Source organism: Canis lupus, chromosome X (assembly GCF_048164855.1).
Source record: "Canis lupus baileyi chromosome X, mCanLup2.hap1, whole genome shotgun sequence".
NCBI lineage: Eukaryota > Metazoa > Chordata > Mammalia > Carnivora > Canidae > Canis > Canis lupus.
The window spans coordinates 25,966,882-25,981,272 of record NC_132876.1 but is presented as its reverse complement, the minus strand read 5'-3'; the positions used below and the strand labels follow the sequence as shown (position 1 = coordinate 25,981,272).

The 14,391-nt window shown below is 38.2% G+C and overlaps 1 protein-coding gene across 1 annotated transcript; it reads left to right on the top strand.

Annotated features, from left to right (window-relative positions):
* The first annotated feature begins 626 nt into the window (after positions 1-626).
* Positions 627-2,726, top strand: PRR32 (proline rich 32). The gene is made up of 2 exons (XM_072815652.1): positions 627-852; positions 1,689-2,726. The coding sequence occupies exons 1-2, from the start codon at positions 833-835 to the stop codon at positions 2,569-2,571; spliced, it is 903 nt and encodes a 300-aa protein (XP_072671753.1). The 5' UTR covers positions 627-832; the 3' UTR covers positions 2,572-2,726.
* The last annotated feature ends 11,665 nt before the right edge of the window (positions 2,727-14,391 follow it).

The window sequence follows — 14,391 nt, the reverse complement described above, 5'->3', positions numbered from 1 at the left end:
GTTATGCCTTTTATTCCCCTCCCACTTGTAGAGTTTACCAAGCTCTGTTATAAGAAAAGAAATGTATATTTACAGAGCTCTATTACAGGAAATATGTATATAGCACACACACACATACAGATGCACACACAAACACCAACATACAGAGCCAATAAACTAGAAGGTAGAAAAAAAAACACAAATTGAGGGGTTAAAAAACAAAAGCCAATATGATTTTTAGGGTGATTTTTCTATAACGCTATTTTTGTTTCATCTTCACAAGAGAGACTCAGATTGAAAATCTATTTAATCCCACAAATTTCTATTCATGAAGTATGCATCTTCAAAACTGGAATTTTAAATTACAAGACTACACATGGTACAGTACTCAAAATTTGCATTTCCAAACTCAAGGAAGAGGTATGGTAACTACCTTTCCTAACCGAAAATTCAAAAATAACTCTTAATAAAGTACCATGCTTCCATGATCATTCTAAAATCTTGAAATGATTTGTGTTTCCATCTGGCCTGCAACAGGGTTAATTTACCTAAAGCCCTTACCGTCCATCTACTACTATGCAAAAAGGATTCCTACATTAAGCTTCAAAGGAGTGTCACAGATTTATCCCCTCCCCCTCCTAAGTCCTTTTCTCCCTCCCTTCCCTAGCAACTGGTAACCTCAGAAAGAGAACTCCAAATCTAGAAAGAAGCAGTTGGTCCCTGGCTTCATTCGAGTAGCCAAGCTGCTCTAAAGCAGAAGCACAAGTCCTCTCTCCAGACTGAGCTGGCCTACGTGGGCTTTCAGCTGGTTTTCTACATTATCTCACAAAGGTTTTCCTGATCAACTTTCTCCATGGCTTGTATTGAAAATGTGTAAGTACGGAACTCAGTAGACCTGTTTAATTTTGAAGGCAAAAGGCAGTTTGGATTGTTTTTCTGTGTAACCTGGACAGGGATGAGTGGGCTGGAGGGAGTGCAGGAGAGGATCACAGACAAAAACCTTGCAGGACACAAACTCCGGTACTAAAAATACTGGATTTAAGGGCAGCAATTTTTAAATGTAATTTTGCAACAAAAGTGCAAATCCTTAGTCTAAATAGTTGGGGTTAAACTTGAGGAAATTTGTTCTCTAGAGTGTGGTACGGGTTGAAAGAAAGAAAATTTTAACAAAACTTGGTGCAAATGTTTAATGATGCTTCAAAAACAAACTGGAGTGTTTGTTCACACAAATAGCCTTTCTTTTTAGCTCTATAGAGGAAAAAAAGTCTTTCTTCACAAGGCTTTTCAGAACACTCCTGCCAGAATCTGAATGCTGTGCTTTAGTGGATCATAGGTCCTACTGGGACTGGAAAGAGATGCTGTTTTCTATCGCAAGCATGCACACGCAACCTTTAAGGAAGCTCTCTGGGCTTTCTGGGTCTTCTCTTTCTTGCTGCCTTGAGGAGGTGGAGAAATGGGGACTAGGGTGGAGCCACAAGAAAGTCGTAAAGGGGAATGGGGAAGTCTGTTTAAAAAAGCCACCTGGTACTGTGAAAGTGGGCGAAAAAAGTGCTTGGAGACTGCACGAGGGAGGAAATAGGTCTCTCCCTTTCCCCTGGTATATTCCTGCGAGTTTAACCAATCACATATTTCAGATAATCTCATGTCCCTGCATTTCCATATTTGTTGAATTACTTATTTCTACTTTATTTATTTCTATTTTTTGCAAGCCTTGGTGGGCACGCCCCTTCACCCAGTGGAGTTGTTGCAAATGAGTGTGGGATCCGGGAGCCGCACCCCGACGACGTGTCTCTCCAGTGTTCCAGTTCCTTGCCGAAAGACGATGTGGAGCCTTGGGGCCACCATCGCGTCCTGCTGAGACCTCCCCTCAATGTGCTGACTGACCTGGCGAGAGAGCAGCTGGAGCGCCCCTCCGAGACCGCAGGAGCCTGCATTCCTGTCGACAGTTCCAGAGCTCACAAACACCCCTATGGGCCACCACCTGCTGTTGCGGAAGAGTCCCTAGCAACAGCAGAAGTAAATAGCTCGGAGGGGCTGGCAGGCTGGAGGCTTAGGGGACAGGATTCTATTAATGTGTCCCAGGAATTCTCTGGCAGCCCTCCCGCACTGATGATAGGGGGGGCAAGGGTCAGCAGTGGGGGCACCGAGAGAGGTGGCAATAATGCAAGGTTATACATGGCTTTGCCACGAGGTCAGGGGTTCTTTCCACCCAGGGGTCCACAAATAAGAGCCCCCCCACATATCCCCACAATTAGATCAGGGGTAATGATGGAGCTGCCTTTAGGAAATACAAGAATGGCTAGCAAGGAAAGGCTGGCTCATGTTTCTTTCCCACAGGGAGGCCCGCGGCACCCCGTGGAAAATTGGCCAAGGTCTCTCCCCTTGTCTTCCAGCACTCCCGGTTTACCTTCTCGTCCTACTGCTCATTGCTTTATATCTCCTCGACCTCCTCCGAGTTTCAGTCCATTTCTTGCTATGCCTATTGCTTTTGCTCCACCCCCGATATTTGGTCCTCCGCTGCCTTCTTATTTTGCCAATTTTCCTTCTTGGGGTATGCCGGCTCCTGCGCCCTCAAACAGAGAGAACAACTGAGGACAATAAACGGAGGGGGGAAAAGGGTTGGAGGGAAAAGGTGAAAATTACTCATTTACGTTTTTATATTTGAAACCCCCTACCCTCTTAAACTTTGTTTAGCACTAATGTGCCTTACATGATTGAAGATTCAATAAAAATTCTAAAGTTTGAAATACTGTGAATTATTTTTAAAAACTCCACCCTGGGACCCTAAACACTAGCTTTTGTTTTCTAACTTTAAGGAAATTAAAGCAGTAACGGGTTAGTGCTTTCTAAGTAGTTTAGTTAAATCTAGCCTTGGCTTGCAGCTAGGGCAGGGGCAGGGAATGGGTGTGTGTGTACTGTATCCATTAAGTTCTTACTAGATGAAATCTAGGGTGGGGAATCGTACCTACCTAAGGCTATGGGAGTTGCTCAAAGCAGTATAGGAAAATTAAAGTCGATAAAGTAGACCAAAGTCTAGATAATCGAGGACACAATGAGTAAAAATAGGACAAGACTCCAGAACGGACTAGGCAACACTCAACAGCCAGTTAGAGGAAGAACTAGGCTGAAAGATGAGGAAACAAAAGGGGCAGGGGAGGGAGGCCCCTGACTCTTGATTTGGGCTGAGCTCATGATCTCTGGGGTGAGGTGGAGCCCCAGAATAATGTTGGGCATGGAGCCTGCTTAAGATTCTCCCTCTACCCCTCCCCCCAGCTCGATTTCTCTTTCTCATAAAAAGGGGGGGAGCAAGGGAGATAAAAATGTTGTAGTCAAACATGAACTAGTTTGCCCCTCAACATTATACTGTTACTAAGTACATGGTATACACAGAGCTTAATAAAAAGTCCAGGGAAAAGGTGAAACGGATGGTTCCTTCACCTGTTGCCTGAACACAAGGCTACTATCTATTCAGAACTTTTAAACACAAATGAAAATATTTTACTCACATAGCATTATTTTCTCAGATACTGCTGTGTTTGTACTCTAATGTACTGCAGTGCCCTATTATAATGAGAGATTATCTGAGAGATTATCACAATATCTGGATAGGAGCTTTTTCTTTTCTTTTTTTTAAAAGATTTTTATAGGGATCCCTGGGTGGCGCAGCGGTTTGGCGCCTGCCTTTGGCCCAGGGCGCGATCCTGGAGGCCTGGGATCGAGTCCCACGTCGGGCTCCCGGTGCATGGAGCCTGCTTCTCCCTCTGCCTGTGTCTCTGCCTCTCTCTCTCTCTCTCTGTGACTATCATAAATAATAAAAAAAAAGACCTTTTTAAAAAAAAATAAATAAATAAAAGATTTTTATATATTTATTCATGAGAGAAACCGAAGGCAGAGACACAGGCAGAGGGAGAAGCAGGCTCCATGCAGAGAGCCCGATGTGGGACCCAATCCGGGAACCACACCCGAAAGCAGATGCTCAACCACTGAGCCACCCAGGCATACCTGGATAGGAGCTTTTTCAAATCCAAGTGGTAGATACAGGCACAATATGCAGAGTGGAAAGATGATCGTTCTGACTGCTGTATAATTCAATTCACAATATAATAAAATGCCCTAAAACAAAGCACACTATATGAACAACCACTAAATTAGAAACCTCTTTAGAGGGATGCCTGGTTGGCTCAGTCGGTTGAGCAACTGCCTTCAGCTCAGGTCAGGATCCCAGGGTCTTAGGACATTGAGCTCCAACTCCCTGCTCAGAGGGTAGCCTGCTTCTCCCTCTCTGTAGCTCCCCCTGCTTGTGCCCTTGTGTGATGTCTCTCTCTCTCTGAAATAAATAAAACCTTTAAAAAAATAGAAACCTCTTTAGAGAATGATTCTTCAAATAAGCAGTTTTCATGTCTACAGCTGATGGTGTAGGTGACATAAGCAGTTAAAGGCTGATGAAACCTGCAGATACAAAAGACATCTAGCCTATAAACAAAACCATTAATGTGTTTTTAGCACCAATAACACCTTTGTTGCTACTCTGACAAAAAGGACACGTGGATCCATAAAATTTCTTTTTTCTCCATTTATTTAATATTAGATTGTTCTAAATTTCCAGATGGTAGTGCAAGGCTTAGAAGGAACATCTGGATAGTGCTTGCTAAAATTCTCTTCACTCTGTATGTCCTAAGGCTGGCACAATTCCATCAATTCACTGTGGTGAGTTGAGCAGACGTATTCAGCAAATCATTTGACAGCTGCTCACTATGAGGTAGCTTAGTCCCAGCGTACCAAACACTTACTGAATTTTCAGCCTTAATGAACAGAGGAGTTGGGCATGCTTATAGTCATAAAAAATATCTTTTGAGCCAGATGTTAAAAGATATTTTGACAAAAAATCAAGTTGTTGTGTCAACAGTAGTGCTGAATCACTGGAGAGTTGCCAAGAGGTGTGGTAAGTGACAGCAGGACAGGATACATTTTCCTTCTCAAAGGAAGTAGTGTGATAAAGGCTCAGAAAGACTACTCACAAATACAACAGTCCATGACAAATTCTCTGTAACAAGAAAGTGCCACTAACACAATCTGCTGGTTTTCAACCTTCTGTTGTCTTTCCTAACACCCCCTGTGTTTGTTATTTTCTATGTTATTTCTAAACACTGAACGGAGGGGCCCTAAACACTGAATACCTATAATGTTCAATAAAAAATAACTATTTGCAAATTGAGGCATTGAAGTTTTATTTATATTCCTGTGATGTAGGATGAGCATTTTCTTTAGTTTATGAAGAGTTCTATGCCTATATAACAAATTTCAGTGAATGCAAGTATAGAATAAACCTGGGATCCTGTTGTTAAATGCAAGTGAAATGTAAATATTTTTGTTTATTCACACCTCTGTATGGAAATGATGTATCACTTTGTTATCATAGATGTCAGCATCCTCAATGACAGTAAAAAACATTCATTTTAAACATACGATTTGCCTTAACATTGTTATTTTTAAATTGTTCTAGTGTAACTTAAGCCAATATTAACCCTATAGCACAATATCCTATTTATCTTAGAAAGTGCTCATAATGCAATATATTCAACACTCTTGAACATATACATTTTCCTTTCTTTTCTATGGCTTAAATAGCTCTTTACTGCAAAAGGAAAAGATAAACATCAACAAAGTAGCCCTTTCTTCTGCTAATAATGGGAATGAGTTAAGTATTTCCTATTCAAAGTTATAATCATTGTCACAAGAAGATTCATGTCAGACTGTTTATTATTTATAGTTCTCATTATATTCTTTGTCACAAAACTGTAGCATCGGAATTTTAATGTCCTATATATTCTCTAGAAGATAATCATAAACTGTACAACTTTGACCTTTTCCATGTCACAAAGTATGATTCATTAGCCATTTCTATTTTCCATTGTTTACAACTTCTGTAGCCTGATGGAAGAAGTACGCATGGAGCCAATCAAACTGCAGAATAGTGAAAAGGCTAAAGTTCAAAGTTATGAAATTTTTTAAGTTTGTAGTCTTTCATAAGTCATAATGATATTAAAAGTACACCTCATTCTTCTCAGAATTACTAAATACTAAGCAACACCAAATAATTTATTTTCACTGGAGTATTCAGGTTGAGATCATTGTGTTCTTTATCTACCATGGAATAAGTGGGCTTTTTTATTTATTTTTTTTTATTATTTTTTTTTTGGTGGTTGCCACTAAATAATTAGGTAGCATATATATAATGGGGGAGAACTATATCCTTACATAACTATTACTCTATTTCAAGATCAATAAACCAAACCCAGAGATAAAATAAATTTTAGACAGATAAAAACATTATGTTGGGGCACCTAGCTGGCTCAGTCCCTAGAGTATGCAAATCTTGATCTTGGGATTGCTGAGTTTGAGCTCCATGCTGTGGGGTTTACTTTTAAAAATGAAACAAACAAAACACAACACTATGTCATGTCACAAATTGATTCCATAGCTATCACAAAATTTTGTGTGTCTTCCTTATAATAAGCTTGACTGAGTGATATTCCCACAGAAAGAGCAAGTAATGGGACTAAATTAGGTGAAATAACCCATCTGTTTCTCTGTGGTAATATTCATTTTTTTATAATAATGCAAATGTACTGAATTTATCAAATCAAATCTAGATGTGAGAATTCAGAGAAATTGTGCTTCATCATGCAATCCTTTTGTTAAGTACCTGAGAAGGTACTACTCTTACTAAAGACTGATTAAATACATACACTTTTTCACCCACCTTTGGGAACTTCACTGCCACTCAGAAAGGCTTACTCAGTATCTCAATTTCTTAGAAAAATTATCTGTGAAACTTATTTTCATGAAGTGACTCCACCACTGTTTTTTGAGAATGGACCAGTATCCTATATGACTTTATGGAGGTAAACTATATTTTTTCCAACCCTGAACATCTTTTTTCCCAAGCACAATAAGATAATATAAAGCACACAAACCTGTCAACCCTACCATAAAGGACTTTGCCCATCTAATTGTTTAATCATTTAAGTGATGGGGAAATATTCATTTATAATGGACTTCATCCAACACTCTGATTACAAAAGTTTTGACTCAGAGGCAAAGCAACACACAGAGTACAGGGGTTGATGGATGGTGTTTGTGCATATGAGAAAAAAAAAACTGATGGAGAAAGAGGATTAAAAATAGAGAGGGGCAGGACCACTGTCAGTTGAGAAGAGATGAAGTGCTTTAGAACAGGAAGCAGCTGCAAGATGGAAGTACTGTGGGAAAAGTAATAAATTTGGATATAGGAGAATGTAACCCAGAGGAAGTAGAAAGGTGGCAATTTGAAAAGAAAAAAGTGGTATGGGTTAAGTATTTAATGACAGAAAGGTTCCATGTAGGAGCCACACATTCAAGAGGGTGGGGATGAGGTGATTAGAGAAACATTATCCAGCCTTCCTAAAAATGAATCTATCTCCACAGCTTCATTCCTTCCTATAAATATCATCTCTCCTTAGATAGCAGCCAATCTCATATTCCCTGTGTGAAACTGGAAACTTTCTGTTTGAGGTTTCATTAAGCCCCCAAACTGGCCTTGACAAGCAGACACATCATCAAGGTTAACTCTCTTAGTGAAGTAGGTATTCAAAGAATTAAACTCACAGAAGAACATTTTCTGCTTAAGTTCTGAGACAAATAAGAGCCTGAACCATTTTTTTCTTTTTTTTTAATTTAAAATCCTATCTTTTTTTCCTCTAATGAGGTGCATTGATCATTTCCAAATTTTGCCTTTTCATTCCTCCTAGTAAATCATAATTTTCATTCATAATCAGGTAATCTATTATTTTTCCTAGGGGGCATATTTGTACCTCCTTTAGGTATAAAATCTTTTTTTTAAGATTTTATTTATTTATTCATGAGAGACACACACACACAGAGAGGCAGAGACATAGACAGAGAGAGAAACAGGCTCCATGCAAGGAGCCCGATGTGGGGACTCCATCCTGGGACTTGATCCCTGGACTCCAGGATCACGCCCTGGACAGAATGCAGATGCTCAACTGCTGAGCCACCAGGAGTCCCCAGGTATAAAATCCTTATACATTGTGTTAATTCTCACTGGTGCTCAGCAGTTGTTAGTGATATATTGTACCATAAATGTGTTGAGGACAGTGTTTAATGTCCTAAATAAAAAGTTAATTGTCTATAAATATAACATTGTTTTTTTTAAATCTTGTATTACGAATAAGTCTCATCTGGACAAAAAAGATCAACTATATATAATATTTCCTAGGTAAAAAAAAAAAAGACCACCTATGAGATAGTCTTACAAAGATTATCAGTGGGATGCCTGGGTGGCTCAGCTGTTGAGGATCTGCCTTTGGCTCAGGGTGTGATCCCAGGGTTCTGGGATCGAGTCCCACATTGGGCTTTATGTATGGAGCCTGCTTCTCCCTCTGCCTATGTCTCTGCCTCTCTCTCTGTGTGTATCTCATGAATAAATAAATAAAATCTTTAAATAAAAGATTATTAGTAAAGTCATGGATAAGCCCCAATTTAACCAAATGATATGGCTTTAAGAAAAATCTCTGAAAAAAGAAAAAGAAAAATTTCTGCAGAGTTTATATGAACTGTATTGCTGCAATGCTAGGCATTTTCACAAGTCAATTGCAATCTACATGCATCTCAAATTGTACAATATATAATAATAATATAATAATATTGCTAAACTTACTGATCAAATGAATTTATGTTATTAGAAAAAGTACAGATCCATGTAAAACATGGATAAGTGACATTATCAAGTAATTTACAAAAGAGGAAATAATGACTAATAAACATACAAAATAGTTTATAAATGTAAATTAAGATAAGAAATACAGTTTCCTATCTGTCAAATTAGTAAATTTTTTTTTTTACATAGTTGTATATATCGTTAGAGATGGCTTAGGCATATGTGCAGGAGTATAAATGGCAGAACGTTTATTGAGAGCATTTTGCGATATAAAACAAATTCCTTAAAATTATAATGTTATTTGATTTAAGAATCCTGCTTGGGGTTTGCCCTAAGGAAATAATCATGGATATGTATAAATCTGTAGCTACAATCAAGCTCATCTTAGCATTGTAACAGCAAAAAATAAGTAAACTAAATGTTCTGAAGTAGACAATTGTCTATTTAAATTGTGGTATATTCAAATGATAGCGTATAATGCCACCATCAGAATAATAACAATTATAATTTTAAAAATAAAAATTAAAAAAAAATAAAAATAAAAATTGTCAGGGCTACCTGCCTGACTCAGTCTGCAGAGCATATGACTCTTGATCTCAAAGTTGTGAGTTTGAGCCCCATTTTGGGTATGGAGACTACTTAAAAAAAATCTTAAAAATAAAGACATACAAACTTCTATATGCATTTTAAGTGAAAAAAGTTTCAGAAGTATGTGACAGAAAGATCTTTTCTTTTTGCTTAGCTATAATTCGAATTTTTATAATGAAAATTTTTACTTTTGTAATGAAAATTAAGAGTCATGATAAGACAGAGATTGTGTAAGTGTACCTGGCTGGCTCATTCGGTAGAATATATGACTATTGGTCTTGGGGTTATGGGTTGGAGCCCCAAGTGGGTGCAAAGTAAAAAAAAAAGATGAGTACCTGGGTGGCTGAGTGGTTGAGCGTCTGCCTTTGGTCAGGTCGTAATCCTGGGGTCCTGGGATTGAGTCCCTCATCAGAGTCCCTGCATGGAGCTTACTTCTCTGTCTGTCTGCCTATGTCTCTGCCTCTCTTTCTGTGTCTCTCATGAATAAATAGATTAAATCTTTCTTTTTAAGGAAACTGTATATGATTTCTAAGGTCTCTTTCAACTCTATCCTTCAATGAAACAATAACATAATACAAAACAGAACATTATAGATATTATGTAGTAAACTTTATTTTATTTTATGTTATTTTGTAACTATAATCTTAAATAAATGAATACTCAGAGAAAGAGAAAAAATCAAGTGTGATGAGAGTAGTTATATTTAGTCAAAAAGTTTGAGTAAGACAAAGTCAGGAGCACTAATGCCTTTGCAACATTTTGTTTCTTGATCCTTGGTGGAATGAGGCCCTATATTAGTTATGTTAGTGAAAATCTGATATTTGGTTGTTTCCACAAGTCACTGACCATCAGTGAGTTAGGACTGGCCAATACAGGCTAAGACTCAGGAGAATGAGCAAAAAATACAATCTGGTCTTACCATCGGTTTAGGCAGGCAGGGGTCAAATCCATACAGGTCAGCTGAAGCAGCATGGTGAAAGCAAGCATAAATTCAGTTTAACAACTTTTTCATATATCTATGCCTTTTAAAAAAGTAATCTTTACATCCAATGTTGGGCTTGAATTCTCAAACCCAAGATCAAGAGACTCATGCTCTACAGACAGAGCCAGCCAGGCAGCCCCTTTAATATATCTATGCTTTTTAACGTGAAATTTCTTGATTTCCCATTGAACTACAATGATCCTAGATTTGTTTTAAGATTTTTTGTATGTATGTATGTATTTACTTGAGAGAGAGAGAGAGAGAGAGGAGGAGCAAAAGGAGAGGAATAAACAGACTCCATGCTGAGCACAGAGCCTGACACAGGGCTCAATCCTATGACCCTGAGATCATGACCTGAGCTGAAATCAAGAGTTGGACACTTAACCTAACTGACTGAGCCACCCAGGCATCCCTACAATGATCTAGTTTTAATTCTAGCAACCTGGAATAGCATATGTTAACTGTAGCCAGAAAAATGTAGGTGAGTCATGTTTTTGATGTAGGAAGGAACAAAGGTGCTAAGATTATTAAACTGGTGCAGTATCTTCCCCTTCTACACTATTTCCTGTTGAATGTGAACAATTTAAAAATTGTTAAAACAAGCAAGGATGATGTAAACATTTTAAAACTGCATAAAATATAACCCAGCCTGTAGAGTACCAATTATAAATTATTTTCTAGGGGCACCTGGAGACTCAGTGGAGATGCTACTCCTGATTTCAGGGTCATGAATTCAAGCCCCACATTGGGTGTGGGGTGTAACTTCTAAAAAAATTGTTTTCTGTAACCTATTATGATACCCACAATTTAATTTTTTTAAGATTTTATTTATTTATTCATGAGAGACTCAGAGAGAAGGCAGAGACATAGGCAGAGGGGGAAGCAGGCTCCTTGCAGGGAGCCTGATATGGGACTTGATCCTGGAATTCCAGGATCATGCCCTGAGCGGAAGGCAGAGACTCAACTGCTGAGCCACCCAGGCATCCTGATACTCACACTTTACAATACTTTAAAAAGTAAGCACATCGAGAATATGATTGTATAGTTTGTACCCTGCACAAAAGTGTCCAGCCAAAAGGATATAAGTGGGGATTGAAATTCAGTTTGCTTTCTGCTTGATAAACAGTATACCTGAGGAGAAGCAACTTTTTTCTAATTTATCCACATAGAATGAGTGCCCTCTTCCAATTTGTCCATAGGAGTAGTAGATACTAGTGTGGTTCACGTAAATAACAATGAGTTCAAACAACTTCATATCTAACAAAACTAGAAAATTGGTAAAGAGCATGATCTTAGTTTAAAGAAACCACAATTTCAGTGTCGTTAGAATTAAAAAATAATTGCCATTCAAAATGCCCAACAAATGGTCAAAGACCAGCAGGCTTTCAACTGCAAATTACCTGTTACCATTAGACATAGAAAAATAATCCATATTAAAAAGTAAATTTGGGGGATGCCCTGGTGGCTCAGTTGGTTAAGTGGTTGCCTTTGGCTCAGATCATGATCCCAGGGTCCTGGGATCAAGCTCCACATTGGGCTCCCTGCTCAGAGGAGAGCCTGATTTTCCCTACTCTCTCTGCTTGTGTGCTCTCTTTCTTTGTCAAATAAACAAAATCTTAAAAAAAAAAAAAAAGTAAATTAAGGGCACCTGGGTGGCTCAGTCAGTTAAGTGTCTGACTCTTGATTTTGGTTCACATCATGATCTCATTGTTGAGAGAATGATGCCTCTGTTAGGCTCTGTGCTGGATGTGGAGCTTGCTAACAATTATCTCTCTTCCTCTGCCTCTTTCTCCCACGTCTAAAAAAATTTTTAAAAGCAAATTAAAACTAAAATTGACAAAAGACAGTTGCTTTAATGGTATTTACATGAAGGAAAAAAATCTCACAAAGCATCTCTTTTGTGCTTGCATAAAGAATACTTTTAATGGGAACAATGTAGAAATATAGCTAGAACCAATCACCAGACTGACATTTCAAATATATTTTGGAAAATGACTGCTATCACTGATACTATTAAAATATTAGAAGTAATAACACTGAAATTTTCAAGAGTCATCCAATATAACGAGCCCTCAAATATACTCTAAATATAGTTCAGTATGAAATCTACTCTTTAAAGCATATGTTGAGGGATGCCTGTGTGGCTCAACAGTTGAACATCTGCTTTTGTCTCAGGACATGATCCCGGATTTGCAGGATCGAATCCCATATTGGGCTCCTTGCATGGAGCCTGCTTCTCCTTCTGCCTGTGTGTCTCTGCCACTCTTTCTATATCTCTCATGAATAAATAAAACATGAATAAATAAAGCATATGTTGAATACCAGATGTAAATATATTAATCATTTTCCATGACCAAAATAATTTTGCTTTCTGAATGCATTTAATATGCTATTTTTTCTATTTATTTCCCCCCCCCCCTTTTTTTTTAAGGATGAGATAGCACCAGAATCCTTAAATGGAAATTCATCATGCCTCAACTATATTCACATTTCTAGTGAAGAAGCTTATTTAACAATTTCTTAGAAGATATCCCTTGGGTTTAGCTGTAGGCAGGAAATGATGTATAATTAGCACTTTTATGTGGCATTAACAAACAATCTTGTTAGTTCATTACTTTTTAATATTTGCATCAGTCCTCTGAAAGCAGATTAAGAGCAACTGTAATTTCCATATGCAAAATTCGTTAACAACAAAGCTCAGAAATTGTTCACTTTAATCCAAACCATGCCACAATAATGTATCTTTTATTTCTTTTCTCTCTGAATTCTTTTTTTAAATTATTTTATTTATTTATTCATGATAAATACAGAGAGGCAGAGACACAGGCAGAGGGAGAAGCAGGCTCCCTATGGGGAGCCCCATGCAGGACCTGGGACTCTGGGCCCAAGTGCTGAGCCACCGAGGCATCCTCTGAATTCCTTTTTAGCTTATTCAGTGATGTCTCTGTGTACTGTAAAGTCATGGATTGTATCAACTACCTTTCTTTAAAAAAAAAGATTTTATTTATTTATTCATGAGAAACAGAGAGAGAGAGAAAGAGAAGCAGAGGGAGAAACAGGCTCCATGCAGGAAGCCTGATGCAGGACTTGATCCCAGGACTCCAGGATCATGCTCTGAGCCAATGGCAGGCGCTAAACCACTGAGCCACCCAGGGATCCCCTGTATCAACTACCTTTCAAGTCTCTATATACAACCTACAATAAATTCACTGTATGGTATTGCATTAGAGGCTGCTCCCTATACTTAGATATTATTCCACCACTAAGTGGAAAGTATGTAATTATTTTTATTTGAAACATCAAGGGTGCCTGGGCAGCTTGGTTGGTTAAATGTTTGACTTTGGCTCAGGTCATGATCCTGGGATCCTGGGATCTGCTAACATAGCATTCCCTGCTCAGTGGGGAATCTGCTTCTCCTCTCTCTCAAATAAACAAAATCTTTGAAATGTAACATCGAATACATATATTCTTAAAACTACATATACTATTATTATTCTTTGTACTGTACGAACACTGAGAGCAAACTTTTATTTAATAATCTCAATTATTTTCCCTTTGAATAGGACACTGAAAACACAAGACCTTATTCCTTTAAATTCTGACCATAAACTGAAACCAAGGGAGACTCTCTGGATCCAGAATCAAACATATCTATTGTCTAGACAGAACATTCACCCATCGTTCACTAGATTGTTTGGCTACCAACACAATCTTGACTTCTGTTGAGTTTGTTGTAAACAGAAACACCTGAGTCTTATTTACTTTCAAGATGCTAGAAAGCTAAAAATTCCCTTCGTCTACTTTATGTATTTGATTATTCAAAAATTAGACACTGACATTACCTAATATTTCTTTTTTTTTTTTTTTTTTTTTTTTTTTAATTTTTTTTTTTAATTGGTGTTCAATTTACTAACATACAGAATAACACCCAGTGCCCGTCACCCATTCACTCCCACCCCCCGCCCTCCTCCCCTTCCACCACCCCTAGTTCGTTTCCCAGAGTTAGCAGTCTTTACGTTCTTTAATTAAAATCCCTTTTATATCGTGCAGCCCAGGTGGCTCAACAGTTTAGCGCCACCTGCAGCCCAGGGCCTGATCCTGGAGACCTGGGATTGAGTCCCAT

Excerpts from the sequence above, each read along its gene's own strand:
- PRR32 (XM_072815652.1), top strand. The coding sequence starts at position 833 with ATGGCTTGTATTGAAAATGT. Across the intron at positions 853-1,688 it reads ATGGCTTGTATTGAAAATGT|CCTTGGTGGGCACGCCCCTT; the intron begins GTAAGTACGGAA and ends ATTTTTTGCAAG.